The sequence below is a fragment of the Mesoplodon densirostris genome, chromosome 3, assembly GCF_025265405.1.
Source record: "Mesoplodon densirostris isolate mMesDen1 chromosome 3, mMesDen1 primary haplotype, whole genome shotgun sequence".
In the NCBI taxonomy this organism is placed as follows: domain Eukaryota; kingdom Metazoa; phylum Chordata; class Mammalia; order Artiodactyla; family Ziphiidae; genus Mesoplodon; species Mesoplodon densirostris.
The window spans coordinates 175,200,180-175,221,584 of NC_082663.1; the positions used below are offsets into that span (position 1 = coordinate 175,200,180).

The 21,405-nt window shown below is 43.6% G+C and overlaps 1 protein-coding gene across 1 annotated transcript; it reads right to left on the minus strand.

The window, feature by feature from the left end:
* Positions 1-1,538: 1,538 nt before the first annotated feature.
* On the minus strand, positions 1,539-5,157 carry LOC132487013 (putative uncharacterized protein MSANTD5). Its single transcript, XM_060094571.1, has 4 exons — positions 5,152-5,157; positions 3,029-3,113; positions 2,219-2,521; positions 1,539-1,880 (listed from the first exon to the last, which is right to left on the minus strand). Exons 1-4 carry the CDS (start codon positions 5,155-5,157, stop codon positions 1,540-1,542), a joined length of 735 nt encoding a protein of 244 aa, XP_059950554.1. The 3' UTR covers position 1,539.
* Positions 5,158-21,405: the final 16,248 nt, after the last annotated feature.

Here is a 21,405-nt window from a genome sequence, read left to right on the forward strand (position 1 = left end):
AACTTTTCATCCTCTCCATATGAGCTTTCACAGAGAAAAAAAAAAAGTCACAAAGGAGAAAATATTTGTACAAGGCACATCTCATAGTAGACTAGAATAAATAACTCTCAATTCATAACAGTGAAAGCAATCCAATTAGAAAATGGACCAAAAACATGAAGAGACCTATCACTGAAGAGGATATACAGATGACAAATAAGCACATGAAATGATGTTCAATGTCATTAGTCAATAGGGACTGCAAATTGAGACCACAATGAGATATCACCACTTTGGGATGACATGCAGGGAAACCTATGGGCAGAGGCCAAACCCTTCATTCTAAGCTCTGCTCAGAGTACACTATGATGGGCTGGGTCTGCTGATGCCACTCACTAAAGGACTGTCAGAACTGCTAAAATATAAATTGTGACACCACATAATTGTGAGGAAACAAACAAAATCATTCATACATTGCTGGTGGGAGCCTATAATGATACGGTTATCTGAAAACTGGATGGTCAGTTTCTTTAAAAAACTAAGCATGTGATTATCATACATATCGATGTAGCACTCCATTTATCCCACACAGACTTGTGGTTACAAAGTCTGTACCTGCATGTTTAAAACAGCTTTACTTAAAATAACTCCAAACTAGAAACAATCCAGATGACCTTCAATGGGTGAATGGTTAAACTGTGGTACAATATCCATCCATCTAGTGGAACACTACTCAGCAATAGAAATCTCAATGAATCCTGAGATTATCATGAGTGAAAAAAGCCAATCCCCAGAGGTTACATGCTCTATGATTCCACTTATATAAATTCTTGAAATGATATATAGATGATGGATAGATAGGTAGTTAGATAGATAGATAGAAATGGAGCACATCTTAGTGGTTGCCAGGAGTTAATTAAGGAGTGAGTGTGGGAGGGTCACGTGTGTGACCATAAAAGGGCAAAATGAGGAATCTTGTGGTGATTCAGTATTTTGGCTGAATCTGGTCAATATACCAGTTATGTTATTGTACTTTGGTTTTCTGAGATGTTACCATGAGGGAAACCTGAGTAAAGGATACAAGGGATCTCTCTGAGACCTCTCTGTATTATCTGTCACAACAACATGTGAAATTACAGTGATCTCAAAATAAAAAGTTTCCTTTATTTAAAAAAAAAGGAACATCAAGTGATTTTGTCATGTGTGTTTATATCCTAAAACTATCTTCTGACAAGAAACACCAGGTTCCATTTTAATGGGAAGAATTTTAGGCTCAGAAACATTAAACAAGTTCTGTTATCACACAGTTAGGAAATGATGAAGGCAGGATTGAGCACAATTATCTCTGAATGTCTAAGTTTTCCCTGATGTTAAAGGATCCTCCATGCAGGAAGCATGATGGAGAGAGTAGAGAGAAAGTTTAACAGGTCCCAAGTCACCTGGAAAGTGAGCACTCCCCTGCCCCTTTGACTCTATAATCCTGGGTCCCATCCAAGCATCCAGCACAAGGCAGAAAGGGATGAGGGTCACAGTCATTTATTTTCACATTTTTTTTCCTCATTACATTGGGCTAGGAAAAAAGAAGTCATGAGTGTATAGAATTGTGCTAGTCCATTGTCTGTCCTTTGAATCAAACTGGGATTCAGGTTCCAGCTGTAAGTTCTCAATCTGACTCAGTGTCAGAGAGTTGACCACTGTTGCTGGGGGCCAGGGTGTAGGGAGAAAAATGCAGGAAACAGGCATGGACTTGACTGTGGAAGGTTCATGTTCCAGGGCTCCCATCTGGGTACCTGAGGATCCTCTATGTAGATTATGTGGGGGAGCCCACAGCAGCTCCTCAAAGCAGTCAGGGATGGCACACGCAGGGGGCTGGTACTCAGGTGGTGGGACATCAGCCACTTCTGCACAGGGAGGACATGAGAGAGAGAGAGATGACATCATAAGGACATCACCTACCCTCCTCCTGAATCTATGCCTATTACTTAGTCTGGCCCAGGGGGCCATGTCTATTCTAAACCAGGCCATGAGTAAAGTCCCTCATTGTTTTGGTGACAAAGAGGAGAAATAGGAGAGGAGCAGGTGGATGCTCAGAACATCAAGTTCTTTGTGCTGTGTGCAGGGGCTAATCTGTGGGCAGGGACCAGTCCCATCATGCTGTCCTTCTCAGGAGACAGTGCAATGTCTGGGCCAGCTGATGCCACTTACTAAATAACCATGAAGATGAATATAAGAGACAAACCTGAGAAGTCCTTGTTCTCCCCTCTGTGTTCTAGGATCCTGTGAAGGGCCTCTCCATAAGGACATGGCAAGGGTTCACTCCTTGGTCTCTGGTTGGCTTCATGAATGGTCCAGTATAAGTCCTGCATGTTTATTAGCATCTGGAGACATTTTCTCCTGCTCTTATTTATGCCCCTTTGCTTGAGATGCCTGGCAATTATTCTTGATGCTAAGTGATAATTCTTTAACTCTTCACCTTCAAGGAGTTCCCATTCTTGTAGGAAACTCCTAATCTCATGGTTGCTCCAAGGTTTAACACACTGGTCTGGAAAGGAGAGAGGGAGGTAGATATGCTCTGGCATATCTCACATGCACACTTGAGGGTTTCTCAGAGACCCTCCCTCTACACTGATAGGTCCAAACGTGACTCTATCCAGTTAGTGGGAGGTGACAAAATGTAACATGAGATGTTGAGGGATTCATCATCAACCTGAGTCCTAATGCCCAAGCCATAGTCACTGGAACAGGTCAGGAAGCATCTGAGAGCCTGATGTTATTCCAGTTGCATAAGTTAATTTCAGAAAATATTGACAGGGCTTTGATGGTTCATTTACTTCCTGGGAGGGCCTCCTGAAGAGGGGTTCACTTCCCACCCCACAGTGGAGCCTTTCACTGCCTCTGGTCACCAGGGCTGGGGGCGGGGACAGAGAGGTCCCAGGACTCTGAGGAAGTCCTGTCCTCCCTGGGGCCTGAGATGAGCAGTTCAGACTGGGAAGCTGAAGGAGGTGAGACAAAAGTTTTCTCTAATTAAACATGACTGAGAACATCTTACCTGAGGGCGGTTCTTCTCCCTGGGTTTCTTTTACCTTCTCTACTTCCTGGAGGTGTCTAGTACTTTCAGCCTGAAATGTCACTTTCTAATGAAAAACAAAATAAAAGATGACTATTGACACAGTAGGTAATCTCTTAACAACTTAATTGTGATTGCTTAAATAATTATCCAATCACAGCAATGAAAATAAAAATCAATCTTAAGAACAGATCTAGAAAACATTCTGCAATAACAGAATATTAGTTGCAAACTATTAACAAATGAGTTATTTCAGAACAAAGCAGAGTGCTTTCTTTATGCACCCTGGCATTGAACCAGGAGAAAGCCAGAGGAACTATTGAACCAAAGGTTTTCAGATACAGGACAACAGGAACACAGGACAGTGGTTTGAAAGAAAAAAAACAAGTGAAGGAGATCCACAAGGGCCACACAGTGTGCCTCAGGGTGTCCAGACCTTAGAGCAAGGAGAGGGATCCAAACAGGGCCTGGGAGTCCAGGCTGAGATCTTGGAGGAGTGAATGCTGCTGGATATCCTGTATCACAATGGCAAGTACAGGACAAGGAAGCTGCACAGGAGACAGACAGACAGGGACAGAGAGATGAAGGGAACTTTGAAGATTACAGGGAGGTCCCCTGCCTAAGGACATATGAGCCCTGTGTGGGCAGGAACCGCCTGGACTGAGTAAGAGCCACTGGAAAAGAGCAGGTTGGGAAATGGCTGGGGTCACTCAGACCAAGAAGAATCTTTGTCCCCGGCAGCCAGAGTGTAACCAAAAACCCTAATCCAAGGTTTTCATACATAGACTGCTCAGAAAAGGTATTGCCTCAGTAGTGTGGCCAAATTATCCAGACAGAAGCCTGTTCTGGTCCCAACTAACAAAGATTCAAAGCAATCCTCAAAAGGCTCCAACTGTTTTGAAGTACCTTCTTGGCACCAGAACAAAGTCCAACATTAGTTCAAGGAACACAGAACATTTAGCACTCCAAAATGCACCGTGTGGATCTCCCACTTAGAACTACCTGGAATGCAACAAAACAGAAATACAATTCGTCACTAGCAGAAACTTGATCCATAGACTCAGAAGTGACACAGATGGTAGAATTAGTAGAGAAAGGCTTTAAAGCAGCCATTAGAAACAGACTCCCTGGGCTTCCCTGGTGGCGCAGTGGTTGAGAGTCCGCCTGCCGATGCAGGGGACACGGGTTCGTGCCCCGGTCTGGGAAGATCCCACGTGCCGCGGAGCGGCTGGGCCCGTGAGCCATGGCCGCTGAGCCTGCACGTCCGGAGCCTGTGCTCCACAACGGGAGAGGCCACAACAGTGAGAGGCCTGCGTACCACAAAAAAAAACAAAAAACAAAAAACAAAAAAAACAAAAAAACAAAAAGAAACAGACTCCCTGTGATCAAGTGTGGAGAAGCAGTAGCATAAGGAGATAATAGGAAGATATAAGCAGCCTATATGGAACTTCTAGAGATGAGAAATACTCTACCTAAATGAAATATCAAAGTAGACACATAACCCCATTAAAACCATAAATTTGTAATAAACATCCATCAAGCACGGGAGTGGCAACTCAGAACATCTGTGAAGGTCATGAACCCAGGAACCACAGTGCCGGCTTCTCATTCCTAGCTTTGAAGTTACAACTGTGGGTCCCTGTTCAGGGTAGTTGCCATGCAGTGCCTTGGTGCCTTCTCTGTGAGATGAGTATAGTCATAACACTTCCATCAGGCTTTCTTTGAGGAGTAAATGAGTGAATATTTGCAAAGAACAGAGAAGGTTGTGGGTGTACTTTTTTTTTTTTTTTTTTTTTTTTTTTGCAATACGCGGGCCTCTCACTGCCGTGGCCTCTCCCGTCACGGAGAACAGGCTCCGGACGCGCAGGCTCAGCGGCCATGGCTCACGGGCCCAGCCGCTCCACGGCACGTGGGATCCTCCCGGACCGGGGCACGAACCCGCATCCCCTGCATCGGCAGGCGGACTCCCAACAACCGCGCCACCAGGGAAGCCCTGTGGGTGTACATTTTAATGACTGCAAAAGTTCTTATGAAATAAAATGAAAGACAACTAACCCAGCCCGTATTCCCCGAAACACACAGGAATCAGGTTTCCTCCAACTTACCTCCATTTTTATTCTGAGTTTTCTCTGCAGCCTCAGGGCCTAATCCAGGAGCTGAAGAGAGCTGGCACTTACTCTGCTTTGCTGGAATTCAGGAGATTATGTGGTCTCCTGAAATGTGTCTGCTCCTCTCTGCTTCTGGCAGTCTCTGAAGCTCTTGGGAGGTCTAGCAGCTATTAAATACCTTGGGTGTGATTGAATCAGACACACCCAGTATACTCTCTTTGGATTAACTGAAGATAAACTAATTTAGTACTTTTATTACAACTGCAAAGTCCCTTTAATACAGCACCTCTAATGCAGTTTGATTGGATAACTGGGATAGGATTAACTAGAGATTAATACTGGATTAACTCCATTATTGATTCCAAGGATCTCTAGGCCCCAGTGTCCTCAAAGGCAAAGTGAGAGTTTGTGACATTCCTACAAATGAACCACCCTCCCCTCCGTGAGTTAGAGCTAAGGGTCAGGGAAGCCCTTTGGGTTTGGCTCAAGGACAGTGTGTGTCACGTAGAGGGTGGTTTCAGTGGAGGGTTAGGGGAAGAGCCCAGGCCTCAGCTGGTGAGGGTGGTCACAAATTCTACAGATGCATGTGGGACACTTTATGAAGGACTTAATTTGAAAGAAGGGTTTAGGGAGGGGAGGAGAGGGGGAGTGTAAGGCCAACTGGCCCGAGGCAGGGGAACGCAATCAGATTCACAGGTTGCATCAGACGGAAACTCTCCGGACCACCCAGTTCCAGGAACTGACCTGGGGGCTTTCCACCCGGCCCAGCCTTCCCCGCCTTTCGAGGGGCGGGACTAGCGGTCCCAAGACTGATGTAACCGGCACCAGATAGTGCCACGATACCCGAAGAGACCACCAAATAAGGAATACCCTGCGCCCTCCCAGATTCACCACACCCCTTTCCCTTCTTCCCCTATAAAATCCTGCCCAACCCTCGCCCGGGTGCGACCTCTCTGGCCCCTTTCTCTCGGACCAGTGAACCTCGCCCGGGAGCGCCCCCTTTAATAAAGCTCACTTGAAGCTTTCCTCTGTTTGGCGATGCCGTTTGTTAAGATCCGACCTTACATTTGGTGCCGGAACCCGGGAGGGGTACCAAGCCCCGCGGGTTACCGCGCGGGCCGCTCCTCCCCTCCCCCAGGAGACAACCAGGGAACCTCTACTCATCCACCCGATCCGGCAGAAAACGGGGTAAGTCCCCTCCCTTGTTCCCTCCGAACCCGAGTCCCTGCCCACTGGACTCCCTGTCCCTAATCGCGGCCGTGTCAGGGACTCCTTCGTCCTCTCTCCGGGCCTCGGGCAACTGTGGAGACGTCCCAATCGCCTGACCGCCCTCCGACCTGCCGTGAATTGGAGACTGAGACCAGGGACGCCTCTCTCCCTCTCCATTCACTCAGGGACAGACTGGGGGTCATGGGAACCTCACAATCGAAACCAGATTCTAAGACGCCCCTGGGGTGTCTCCTAGCCAATTTTACAGCCCTCGGTTTCTCCCAAGATCTCCGTCGCCGACGGCTTATTTTCTATTCCACTGTGGCCTGGCCACAGTATTCTCTAGACAATCAATCCAAAATGGCCTCCTGAAGGGACTTTCGATTTTAACATCCTCCATGATCTAGATAATTACTGCTGCAGGACGGGCAAATGGTCCGAGGTCCCCTATGTTCAGGCCTTCTGGTATTTACTCTCCCGCCCCTCCCTCTGCGTCGATTGTTCCACTTCCCAGATCTTTCTTGCCCCTAATTTCCTTTGACGATGACCCCTCTCCACTAGCCGACCCACCCGAGTCTCTCGCCTCTCCCCCCTCCAGAGCTCCTCTCCAGCCTCCACCCCACCCTGAAGCGGTCCCTCCTCCTCCCGAACCCGCTCCAGCCCATCTAACCGCTCCCCCGCCTCCCTCAAGGGTTTCTCCTGCCACGCCCCTTGCCTCGCCAATTAGTGCACATACACGCTCTCACGACTCCCAAGATCCAAATCTCGTCTGCCCTCTGAGGGAGGTGGCAGGAGCGGAAGGAGTAGTTAGAGTTCATGTTCCCTTTTCCCTCCAAGATCTCTCTCAAATAGAAAAGCGATTCGGCTCCTTTTCTGCCGACTCTTCCCGCTACATCAAAGAATTTCGCTACCTCTCTCAAGCTTACGATCTAACCTGGCACGATATCTTTGTGATCCTATCTTCTACTCTGACCCCTGACGAGAGGGAAAGAATTCAAACTGCTGCTCGAAACCATGCAGATCAGGTTCACCTTACCGACAACTCCATGCCTGTCGGAGCGACTGCCGTACCTGGCACCGATCCAGGCTGGACTTATCAGGATGGCCAAGATGGCCGTCGTAAACGCGACCTCATGATCCAATGCCTCCTGGCTGGCATGCAGGCTGCCGCTCATAAGGTAGTCAATTTGAAAAACTAAAAGAGATAACCCAAGAACCTAACGGAAATCCAGCTATCTTTCTCAATCGCCTTACAGAGGCCTTAACTCTCTACACCCGGCTGGATCCCGACACCCCGGCAGGGGCAGCGGTCCTAGCCACCCATTTTATCACCCAATCAGCCCCGGACATCCGAAAGAAATTAAGACGGGCAGAAGACGGCCCTCAAACCCCTATTCGAGATCTGGTAAAGATGGCCTTTAAAGTCTACAATGGCCATGAGGATTTGGCAGAATCCAGCCGACAGGCTCGGATGCACCAGAAGGTGGCCCTCCAAACCCAAGCTCTTGTAGCCGCCCTAAGGCCGGCCATCTCCCATGGATCACAGCATCCACGGGGTCTGCAAAAGGCAACCCCGCCGGGGGCCTGCTTCAAATGCGGAAAAGAAGGCCACTGGGCTCGCCAATGTCCCAATCCCCGACCTCCTTCTAAGCCCTGTCCCAGCTGCGGGCTAACGGGCCACTGGAAGAGCGACTGCCCTACGACTGGCCCTCCCTCAGCGTCTCCACGCGGGGGGCAGGCCGACCCAACGTCATTACCACTCGAACTGCTGGGATTGGCTGACGACTGATGGCGCCCGGACTCGAAGAACAGAGCTTTTCTTTTTATAAGAGAACATTTTTCAAAGAGAATTGTTTATGCTGAAGGAGGGACACAGAGGGAGAATGTGAGGGGGATTTATAGATGGGACAACTGAGGATGGGAGAGAAGGAAGGTGCTTAGATTGTCACCAAGAAGGTTGACAACACAATGCTTAGAATTTTTTGCCCTCAGAATCTCAGGTGTAGTCTAGGCTACTATGGACCTTACTCAGAATTAATTTAGAATCTTCGAAACTATCATCCACAAATCTACCCAATGATTCAGATTTATGGAGTTTATATTATGACAAGACAGGGGAGGGGCATATACAGTGAGTGGTACCATCTTAAATCAGCTCAAACTTAATGTGTAGTGGCTCCAGAGTCATCCTTGATTCTTTTCATGTCACCTAAATAAATAAATAAATAAATAAATATAAATATATATATATATATATATATATATTGCAGGTAACTTCTTTCACCTGGTACGGGTTTCAGCATCTGCAAAACAGCTTAAAGACATGGCTTAGAAATTATCCATAGCCCTTGAGGTGGAACTAAAGGTCTTTGACTTTGTTTAATGGCTAAACCATTATTTTGTCTTATTGACTGTTTTTCTTTCTGCATTCTCTCACTTCTGATTAAATTTATTCTTTGGAACTTGAGGAAGGCCTAGGAGGATAAAGTTTTTCTACAGATAATAAGAGGCAGGTGGAGAACATGGGGGTGTTTCTGTCCTGGGAAGGACCCATAGGGTCCTGCTCAGTTACAGTCTCAGGACCTGGAGCTCCTAAGGGCAGAAACTGGTCCCAATGCCCAGGAACTGACCACCATCCACAGTGGGCACTGGGTATCAAGGCTCTGGTTTTCATTGAAAGTACTGAGCCTCAGCACTCCAACTTGCTCTGTGATCTTGTATACATCCTATGTTTTCTTTGAGTCCTTGTATCTTCCTCTGAAAGGGGGTTAGGGAGGGGACTTAAATCTTACAAGTGATTGAGTCAGGTTAATCCAGTACATTATCCTTTTGACTCACTGGTTACATCTGCCAAATCCCTTCAGCTGTACCTAAACTACTGTAAGATTGGATAATTTGGAGATGATGTGCTTGATCTCAACTAGAGCAGTGATTCTAAAGAATTCTAGGCCCTGTACCCCACCTGCAAAATAAGCTGTCTCATCTCTACAAATGAACACCCCTGATTCTTGAATTCTTTAACTTCACAAAGAGCTCCAGTCAAAAAGAAAGTGCTGAACCCCAGCCTCTATAAAACTGTGGAATTAGCTAGGTTTTCTTTACTCTGGAATTAAAATAATTCTGGCATTAAGGGTCTTTCCCATGGACAACAGCAATAGAATCCTCAGGGGCAACCTTGCTCATACAGTCCTTGATATTCACACCAAATCTCCTTACAGGGTCTTACTGGACAGAAGAGATTGCCCTGGGGAAGGGCCCCTGGTCAAGGGATGGTGGTGCTACAGTCCCAGGAAGGTGTGCTTATGCCCACACCTGTTGGTGACTGATGTGTGGGTGGATTGCCCATGTCAATGGGCCCTGGCTGTGTCCCTCTGCTTGTGAGTTGATATACAAGTAGTGATTCTGGACCAATCCCACCCCCAGCCACTAGTGTTCTACTGTACCCAGGGGCAAGATAATGGGGCTCCTCTAGGGATCCATGAGCCAACTGAGCTCTCAGCAAGCCTATAGTCTCCCTGGGAAAGCAATATTGTGCAAGGACCTGCAGTACTAGTACTGCAGCCTTATTTTAGTCACTGTTAAACAGTGAATTAATAAGGTTACATGTGTGTAAATGACAATAAAAGTTGTTCAAGGGAAAGATTTGTGAAATTTGGACCTGCACAAAAGTAAAATAATGTTTATGAATTTGACCCAGGAAATGTGGAGACACAGGGTTTTTTAAAAATTTTTTATTAGAGTATAGTTGATTTACAATGTTGTGTTAGTTTCAGGTGTACAGCAAAGTGCGTCAGATAATGTGTCTATAGATATATCTCCACTCTTTTTTAGACTATTTTCCCATATAGGTCATTGCAGAGTATTGACTAGAGTTCCCTGTGCTATACAGGAGGTCCTTGTTATCAATTTTATATATAGAAGAATGTATATGTCAATCCCAATCTCCCAATTTGTCCTTCAACTCCTTTTACCCCCTGGTAACCATAAGTTTGTTTTCTACATCTGTAACTCTATTTCTGTTTTGTAGGTAAATTCATTCATACCCTTTTTTAAGATCTGTGGATACACAGGTTTAAGAGACCCAATATAAATCATATATTCAGATTATCCAACAAGTGAGTGCTAAAGTAAGAAGCATCAGCTGCAACCTCACAAGGAGGCAATTGAGGTCCAGGAACATTAAATCACAGGATTCTGCTCACCCAGCCAGAGAATGCTGATGGAAGGATTCCACTCCATTGATTCTTTATCGAAAAGTTTTCCCTGATGCTTAATGACCCTCAAGTAGCAAGAATGTTGGGTAGAAGAGAGTGAGAGGGTTGACAGGTCCCAAGTCTCCAGGAGGCTGAGCTCTCTCCCTGCTCCTTTGTCTCTCTACATGTTGGGGTCCCATCCAAGCCCTGGCCACACAGCAGAACTAGGGGATCCTCCAGTTCATTTCACATTTTATTTTCATTCCATTGGGTTTGAGGAAGAGAAAGTCATGAAATCCCTTGTCTGTCAAGTGGATTTGAGAACCAGATTCAAATTTTAAGTTCAAGATCTGTATCCAAGTCAGAAGAGGTGACTGCGTGTGTGGTGTCTGCTTGGAGAAGGCAGAAAATGGGCATGGAGATATCATGGTGGGGTGGTATCAGGGATACCAGGGTGCAGGGCTCCCATCCAGGTCCTGAGGATACTCCATACAGATCATATCTGGGGACAACTGCAGCTCCTCATAAAGACCAATTCCTGAATCCTTTTCCTCCCTTACCCACGGCATCCGCTTCACTAGAATATCTCATTCCTAGCATCTAAACATATATGAAATGAATTGGTTTCTTCAAATTGGATCTAAAATAGTGAGGCATTAAGGGTTACTCCCACGGACAATGGCCACAGCATTTTAATAGTGTCCCTGCCCTCATTGTACTTGGTATGCAGACCAAACCTCTTTTTATGACTTTTCAGGGCAGACATTTTTCACACCCTGTCAACTGATGGCTTCAAATCAAGATGATTTTTCTCTCGATATCCAGGCTCCAGCCATACCTACCTTCTCATTCCCTGAATACAGTGGGTGCAATTTTGTTTTAGGGTCTTTACTTCTTCTGTGTTAGATGCTTCCCTACTATGATCTCCCAAAGCCATTCATCAAGCTGGTTTGCACTATTTGAGGATGTCTGTTAGTCACCCTGTGCACAGAGGCCTTCTCAGATGGTGACACCCCTCATAGGTGCCACCCCTTTTCAGTCCTCAAACTCGACTCACACTCGGTATGGTTCATGCAACTCCTGGGTCAGGTCAAGTCTAGCTCTCCCACTGTTCTCTAAGCTCAATGAAATCATGGATCCACAGCTTCCCACTCCTGATTCTACAGTCGATCAGCTGGAAGGCATTTCAAAGGCCAACCCCAGTGATTCAGACTTAATTATTCAAGGCTGGGACTCAGGGCTCTGTGTTTGTGACAAGCTCCCTGGGTGATTCTCACATGCAACCTGGGCTGAGCTCTGCCTTGAGGAAGAGCATAAGCTTTGCCATGAGCTGCACCTGACTTCAGGGGTCTCCTTTGTCCTCCCTCACCTCACGCTATACCATGGTGGTGGGGACTCTGGTAACTGTGAGTCACACCCAGGCTGCAGATTAGAACTTTCTGGAGACAGTTTAATATTCTGATGAGGGTCCTTTGCAGAGATTAGTATATAATCCAAGATGGGGCTGAGCATCAGTCATTTTAAAGGTCCCAGATGGTTCTAATGAAAAATAAGCACTGAAAATGTCAGGCTTTAAGAGTGTCCAAATGGCTAGGGTTTTCTTTTTTTGTTTTGTTTTTGTTTTCCTTGAGAAAATGAAGAGAGTGTTGAGAATCCCTGCAGATTGGGAAGAGGACTAGGGAATAGACTACTCTGGAAGGGTAAGTGCATTTGATAATGTTTTTAAGGTTTTGAGGGCTGTGTCTTAGATATATATGGAAACGCTACGTTCAGATTTAGAGCTTAGGGAAAAAATCAATACAAGAGAAACTTTCTATATTTCAGTGTAAAAACATTTTCAGTGAAAATATAACAATTCTTTGAATTAAAAACTTTCTGTGTAAAAATATTGAAGTTTTTCAGCTGAAAATTAGAAATAGGAGGTGTACTGTCAGTATATTACAAGGAAAACTCCTTGAACTTATTGAATATATTAGGTTTTCCAGTGGAGAAAATTCTGTGCAAGTAAGAACTATGGGTCACTGGGTGAGCCAGTGCATGTTTTTGATGTGCCATGGAAATAACTTGGACGTATTTTATTTGCAGAAAGAAGTTCATTATAGATTCTTGAGTTACATGAGAAAAACTAAAACTATATTTTAAAGGAGACTAACAGGGAAAAAGAGAGGGAGAGAGAAGGAAGCTGTTTGGGGGAATTGATGGCTATTTTATTCTAACTATGTGTGATGAGGCTGAGTGTAAGTAACACTGAGGGCTATGGAGAGAGGGCTCAGAACCACACACAGTGATCACCTGTGTGCTCAGGGAAAGCCCAACCCTGACCTCGCACCTGAGGGAGCCCTGCCTCCTTATAAACACTCCAGCCCTTTGGTCTCACTGGTGCCCCCTTGTGGCATCTGGCACCTCCTGCAGGTCTCTGGGGAAAGAGTGAGGAAGAGGTGCCCCTGATTTATGGATCATCCAGTTCTAAGCCTGGGGCAAAGCAGCATCACTTCAGTCCTGACTCCTCAGATGCTTCATGAAATCTGAAGGCAGCAAGTTGTCTCTGGAGACCTCTGGGTGAATGGGTGCAATGGAAGCGGGTATCCAGCCTCTAACTTCAGTATGAATTCCCCATCAGCCAAGAGAGGGGAACAAGGACCCTGGTGCCCCTGGAGTTGATTCCTTTCTGTGTCCTGAAGGAGAGTCTTTGAACGGCCAGGCAGGGGCAAGAACTCGTAGCCCAGGCCAAGTCGGCTTCTGACACCAGTGTCTCCACCTGTAGCCAAAAAGGAAAAAAAAAAAAAAAGCTCCCAGAGGAAGGACCCTGTGAGCTGGGGTAGCTGCATTGAAGTCTCAGCAATCATGACAGTGCCCACGACTGTCCTGGCTAATCTATAAGTGGATTGCCATTCCATCAGGTCCTAGTGGAGTCCCTCTGTCTGGGCTTGACACTCAAGACAGAGGGTCCAGATCCTCACATACGTTCATTTTTGGATCTGTGGCCATTTCAAGGTGACCTCTAGTGACCAGTAAGCCAACTCAGTCCTCACAAAGCTTACATTCTCCATGGAAAAGCAATATATATCAAAGGACTGCAATCCTTATTTTGACAGATCTATTAAGTATTGGTTAGAGTGATAAATATGGTCAGATGTGTATAATAATGAGAAATTTTTAAAGAGAAAGACTAGGATAAGTTGGCATCTATGTAGGGGAGAAATATATTCATTTTCATAAACTTCTCCCAGGAAATGTAGAGAAAGAGATGTAAGAGATAATGAGTCTGCCATGTAAAAGATACAAATATATATATGTGTGTGTATAAGGCAAATATTCTTCCAAAATTGACTATTCAAGTCAGAAACCTCATTTCAAATTTAAAACGAGGGTAAAACGTAGTAAAGTTAAATTAAAGGGTGATGATGCCCTGCTAGAAAATGTTGAAGGCAGGACAGAAAGCCTATCATCTCTGAATCTACAAGTTGCCCCAGGATCGTCAGTGACCCTGAGCACTAAGAATGAAAGAGTGGGGAGAGATGGATGGCAGAACTCAAGGCACCCAGGAAGCTGAGCCCCTTCTTGGCCCTTGGCCTCTATCATTCTCTCTATACATAATTCTAGGTCCCATCTAAGCTACAGCCACTAGGATGAAAGAGATGAGGGTTGTCTCCTTCAATTTTACATTGTATTTTCATGACATTGGGTTTGGGGAAGGAGAAGAATCTTGAGTGTATGTAATTGTGTTGTTCCACGGGGTCTCAAGTGCAAAAGGGATCACATTCAAATTGTCTTTAAGTTCAGGATCTGGTTCAGACTTGGCAGAGGTTCATCTCTGCTGCTGGGGGTGATGGGGTGATGTCTGCCAGCAGAAGTACAGGAAATAGGCATGGAGATGACCGTGCAAGACCCAAGGTTCATTATACCTGTCCTCAATATACTTCACTTTTGAGGGGGGCACCCAGAGCTCTGACCCTCAGGAACGTGGATGGACCAAGCCTTGAGCTAGTCCTGGGAAGTAGCAGGTGGCCATCATAGGGACCTACACTAGGTAAAATAATGATACTTGGTCCAACATGGCTGACTGTTGAATAAGAGGTCAAAAATCAGAGAGCAGAGGACACATTGGTAGCAGTGTATTATGCATGCCCAGCTGACCATGACACACAGGATAGCCCAGAGCGTTATGGAAAGAACTCTGCAGAAGAGCAAAATCATCATTGAGACCTTCATAGGTGGCTGCCAAAATCAAAGTTCAAAGGTACTGCTTTGTAACGAGAGCTACATGTATAAGTAGGGATGAAAGGATTCAGGAATTACCTGAACCATATGGTGCCGCAAACACTTCAGAGGCAATGTGAACATAATTTTCAAAATGGTCATTGACCCTGGCAATCTTAAGGTGAGATATGCGTGCAGCCACCAGGGTATTGCTTTACTCATAGAAGCAACAAAGATAAAGGCTTGGGGAGTGAAAAACTGTTGCCAAGCATGATCAGAAAAAACAAACAAACAAACACACAGTCAATCACCTTGTCTCTTGTTTTGAGTTAATTTTCACTCCCAGATTTTATCCAATAAAAAAATACCAGGTCATCCAGAGAAAGAGCTTTCAATACCACAATAATAACATTTGGTCACTATATGCCAATCCTTCTCAAAGAAACTTGCACCTATATACCAGAATACATTTGTTAGCTTGTACTTCCATATGAAAACCCCATAGACAGGGTGGATTAAACTACATACATACATACATATACATTTTTTTTTCACAGTTCTGGATGTTGAGATGTCTAAGATCTATGTGCTGACTAATTTGGTTCCTAGTGAGACTTCTCTTCCCAGTTTACAAAAGGCTGCCCTTATTTCTATGTCCTTACATGGCCTTTCCTCAGTGCCTGTGAAAAGAGAGTGTTTGCTCTGGTCTCTTTTTCTCTTCTTATAAACACACTAATCCTATAGATCAAGGACCTATCTGCATGATCTAATTTAGCATTAATGAGATCTGTAAAAGACATGTCCCTAAATACCTTCATATTTGGGGTTGGGGTACCCAACATAAGAATTTGGGTAATGAAATTCAGGCCACAGCACAGATCAAGGACACACTAAGCACAGAGCAAGGACACAAGCAATATCTTTAGATCTTTTGACAGCTGCTGGTTACAGAGTGTGAATTGACAGTAAAGGGTGCTCTTAAAATGATGTGCCCTCTCCTTGCTACTCCCACTCACCCACATTGAGAGTTGGTGCTTTCTAACTTGATTAAGCTATTTGTAGAATAGAGTTCCAGGTTCCAGTTCAGGACTGATGCTTTATCAGAGATATATTAACAGTTCCTCTAAACCAAAAGCTAGGCCTGTCAGAAAATGTTTTGAGCTCCCCATTCCAGCATGATCCTTATGGGCAAATTCCAAACTGCGCTGTAACTTTATACCTGAAGGAAACCATATTTTTATTTTATTTTATTTTTGCGGTACACGGGCCTCTCACTGTTGTGGCCTCTCCTGTTGTGGAGCACAGGCTCCAGACACGCAGGCCCAGCGGCCACGGCTCACAGGCCCAGCCTCTCTGTGGCATGTGGGATCCTCCCAGACTGGGGCACGAACCCACGTCCCCTGCATTGGCAGGCGGACTGCCAACCACTGCGCCACCAGGGAAGCCCAATCATATGGGTTTTATTCTTCAGTTTGTTAATGTGTTGTATCACATTGATTGATTTGCAGATATGGGCTAGCTGACTAAGAAAAAAAGAAGTCTTAAATACTAAAATCAGAAATAACTCTGTCTGCAACATTATAAATGTTATAAAAATTTTAAAAATCAAAGTATACAAAGAACAATCACATCAAATATTTGGGTAACCTGGATTAAAATGACAAATTCCTAAAAACACACAGATTACCAAGACTGAAGAGTGAATAGTAAATTTGACTAGACCTATCATTAGCACGAAGATTAAATTAGTAATTAAGACTTCTCAACAAAGAAAATCTGTAAACCAGATAATTTACTGGTTAATTTTAACAATCATATAAAGCAGAATTAATATCAATAATTTTCCATATCTTCCCCAAAAACAAAAGAGGAGGTAACACTTCCTAGCTCATTCTATGAGGCCAGATTTACCCTGATGCAAATCCAGAAAAAAATACTATAAGAAAAGATATTGATATGGATATGCACCTTTATGCAAAATTCTCAACAAATAACAGCAAACAATCCATCAGTATATCAAAAGGATTATACACAATGTCCTTATAGGATTTAATCATGAAATACTGTAAATGCTCCCCATGTGAAAACAAACATACTTAATGCCTCACCTTAACTGAATAAGAGGGAGAAAAATCACATGACCCCTCTAAATTAATGCAGAAAAAAAGTTTTGACAAGATTTAACACATTTCACTGACAAAATCACTCAGCACACTGAGACTAGAAAAAAAATATTTCCTCAACATATAAATGATTCACATGAAAAATGCATAGATAACATTGTACTTAATTGTGAAAAAATGAAAGCTTTGCCTCTAAGTACAGAAACAAGTCAAAGATGCCCAATTCCACCAATTCTGTTCAACAAAGTGTTGAGAGTCCTAGCTAAAGGAATTAGGGTAAAGAATCAAAAGGTATCTAAGTTGAAAGAAATAAGTAAAATTATTTGTTTATTGATGACATATTATAGTAAAACTTCCTATGGATCACACACACACAAGCTATCAGAGCTAATAAACAGGGTCAGCAAAGTTGTAGGATACAAAATAAGCATCAAAAGTTAGCTGTGTTTCTTGGGTGAGACAGGGTCAGGAGACACTCTCCTCAGCTCCTTGCCTGGGTGGGCAAGTCAGGCTCTAGGGCCAGCAGAAATCCTCGTTTGAGGGTCCCAATTAGTTCCCCGATCAGAGTGCTGCAGCTGAGTGGAGCAGAACAGCTGCTTGGGACTACTGCTAGGGTGCTGCTGAAAGCCTTCTTGGAATATGATGTGTTATCACTTTGGGACCGTTGGCCAGCTGCTCCTGACTTGGCCACGTGAAGGCTCAGGCTGTCCCAGTCTCTGAACTGAAGAGAACCAACACTATTAGCATATCTCTCCCCACCATGAATGCCAGGTATTTCAGTGAAGAACATCAGGAGGACATCTACAAATCCCAGGGGGCATGTGCAATTTCTGAGGAATGGTGGAATAACCCAATGTATCTGGGTGACCTTTGGAGACAGCGGAGACAGAGCTACAACAGGGCAGTGGCTGACACCCAATTCATAGCCCATGTTCTCCAGCCGTGTGGCTGACAGGGACTTGGTGCTCTGGCTGGCTGTCAGGCCTGAACCTCTGAGGTGGGAGAGCCGAATTCAGGACATTGGTCCACCAGAGACTTCTCGGCCCCATGTAATATCAATTGGCAAGAGCTCTGCCAGAGATCTCTGTCTCAATGCTAAGACCCAACTCCACTCAATGACCAGCAAGCTACAGTGCTGGACACCCCATGCCAAACAACTAGCAAGACAAGAACACAACCCCACCCATTAGCAGAGAGGCTGCCTAAAATCATAATAAGTTCACAGAAACCCCAAAACACACCAACGGATGTGGTTCTGCCCACCAAAAAGACAAGATTCAGCCTCATCCACCAAAACACAGGAACCTGTCCCCTCCACCAGGAAGCCTACACAACCCACTGAACCAACCTTACCCACAGGGGCAGACACCAAAAACAACGGGAACAACTGACACTGCAGAAATACAAAGGATCATGAGAGATTACTACAAGCCACTATATACCAATAAAATGGACAACCTGAAAGAAATGGACAAATTTCTTAGAAAAGCACAACCTTCTGAGACTGAAACAGGAAGAAATAGAAAATATAAACAGACAAATCACAAGCACTGAAATTGAAACTGTGATTAAAATTCTTCCAGCAAACAAAAAGCCCAGGACCAGGTGGCTTCAAAGGTGAGTTTTATCAAGCATGTAGAGAACAGCTAACACCTATCATTCTCAACCTCTTCCAAAATATAGCAGAGGGAGGAACACCCCCAAACTCATTCTATGAGGTCACCATCACCCTGATATGAGAACCAGATGAAGATGTAACAAAAAAAAAGAAAACTACAGACCAATATCTCTGATGAACTTAGATGCAAAAATCCTCAAGAAAATACTAACAAACAGAATCCAACAGCAAATCAATCAATGTGATACACCATATTAACAAATTGAAGAAAAAAATATGATAATCTCAATAGATGCAGAAAAAGCTTTTAACAAAATTCAACACCTATTTATGATGAAAGCCTTCCAGAAAGTAGGCATAGAGGGAAATTACCTCAACATAATAAAAGCCATATATGACAAACCCACAGCCAACATTGTTCTCAGTGGTGAAAAATGAAACCATTTCCACTAATATCAGGAACAAGACAAGGTTGCCTACTCTCACCACTCTTATTCAACATAGTCTTGGAAGTTTTAGCCACAGCAGTCAGCAAAGAAAAAGAAATAAAAAGGATCCAAATAGGAAAAGAAGAAGTAAAACTGTCACTGCTTCCAGATGACATGATACTATGCATAGAGAATCCTAAATATACTACCAGAAAACTACTAGCACTAAACAATGAATTTGGTAAAGTAGCAGGATACAAATTAATGCAGAGAAATCTCTTGTAATCTTTTACACTAATGATGAAAAATCTGAAAGAGAAATTAAGGAAACCCTCCCATTTACCAATGCAACAAAAAGAATAAAATACCTAGGAATAAACCTACCTAAGGAGACAAAAGACCTTTATGTAGAACACTATAAGACACTGATGAAAGAAATGAAAGATGATACAAACAGATGGAGAGATATACCTTGCATTGGAAGAATAAACATTGTGAAAATGACCATATTACTGAAAGCAATGTACAAGTTCAATGCAATCCCTATCAATGCAATCCCTATCAAACTACCAATGGCATTTTTCACAGAACTAGAACAAAAAATTTCACAATTTTTATGGAAACACAAAAGACCCCGAATAGCCAAAGCGATCTTGGGAAAGAAAAACGGAGCTGGAGGAATCAGTCTCCCTGACTTCAGACTATACTACAAAGTTACAGTAATGAAGACAGTATGGTACTGCCACAAAAATAGAAATATAGATCAATAAAACAGGATAGAAAGCTCTGAAATAATCCCACACACATATGGTCACCTTATCTTTGATGAAGGATGCAAGAATATACAATGAAGACAACCTCTTCTATAAGTGGTACTGGGAAAACTGGATAGCTGCATGTAAAAAAAATGAAATTAGAACACTTCCTAACACCATATACAAAAATAAACTCAAGATGGATTAAAGACCTAGATGTAAGGCCAGACACTGTAAAAGTCTTAGAGGAAAACATAGGCAGAACACTCTATAACATAAATCACTGCAAAATTCTTTTTGACCCACCCCTAGAGGAAGGGAAATAAAAACTAAAATAAACAAATGGGACCTAATGCTTTTGCACAGCAAGAGAAACCATAAACAAGATGAAAAGACAACCCTCAGAATGGGAGAAAATATTTGCAAATGAAGCAACTGACAAAGGATTAATCTCCAAAATATACAAAGTACTCATGCAATTCAGTATCAAGAAAACAAACAAACCAATCCAAAAATGGGCAGAAGACCTAAATAGACATTTCTCCAAAGAAGATATACAGATTGCCAGCAAACACATGAAAGGATGCTCAACATCGCTAACCATTAGAGATATGCAAATCAAAACTACAATGAGGTATCATCTCACACCACTCAGAGTGGCCATAATCAAAAAGTCTACCAACAATAAATGCTAGAGAGGGTGTGAAGAAAAGGGAACCCTCTTTCACTGTTGGTGGGAATGTAAATTGATACAGCCACTATGGAGAACAGTATGGAGGTTCCTTAAGAAACTACAAATGGAACTACCATACGACCCAGCAATCCCACTACTGTTCATATACCCTGATAAAACCATAATTCAAAAAGAGTCACGTACCACAAAGTTCTCTCTAGCACTATTTACAATAGCCAGGACATGGAAGCAACCAAAGTGTCCATTGACAGATGAATGGATAAAGAAGATGTGGCACATATATACAATGAAATATTACTCAGCCATAAAAGGAAATGAAATTGAGTTATCTGTAGTGAGGTGGATGGACCTAGAGTCTGTCATACAGAGTGAAGTAAGTCAGAATGAGAAAAACAAGTACAGTATGCACATGCATATATATGGAATCTAAAAAAAAATGGTTCTGAAGAAACTAGGGGCAAGACAGGAATAAAAACGCAGACGTGGAGAGTGGACTTTAGGACATATCGGGGGGGTGGGCTGGGACGAGGTGAGAGAGTGACATGGACATATATACACTACCAAGTGTAGAATGAATGTCTGGATGGAAGCAGCTGCATAGCACAGGGAGATCAGCTCGTTGCTTTGTGACCACCTAGAGGGGTGGGATAGGGAGGGTTGGAGGGATATGCAAGAGCAAGAGGTTATGGGGATATGTGTATACGTATGGCTGATTCACTTTGTTATACAGCAGAAGCTAATGCATCATTGTAGAGCAATTATACCCCAATTAAGATGTAGAAAAAAAAAAGGTAGTTGTGTTTCTTTAACCTAACAATAAATTTGTTAAATGAAAATTCAGAAAACAATCTCATCTACCACAGCATCAAAAAAAAAAAAAAAAACCTTTGGAAAATCTCAGCCAAGAAGATGAATCACTTACACATTGAAATCTACAAAACGTTGCTGAAATAAGGGAGATATAAATAAATATCTTTTTAAACATCTTTATTGGAGTATAATTGCTTTACAATGGTGTGTTAGTTTCTGCT

Coding starts and splice junctions, on each gene's coding strand:
- LOC132487013 (XM_060094571.1), bottom strand. Junction 2,522..3,028: donor GGGAGAAGAACCGCCCTCAG/GTAAGATGTTCT, acceptor TCTCCTTTCCAG/ACCAGTGTGTTAAACCTTGG. Junction 1,881..2,218: donor GGAGAACAAGGACTTCTCAG/GTTTGTCTCTTA, acceptor CTCCCTGTGCAG/AAGTGGCTGATGTCCCACCA.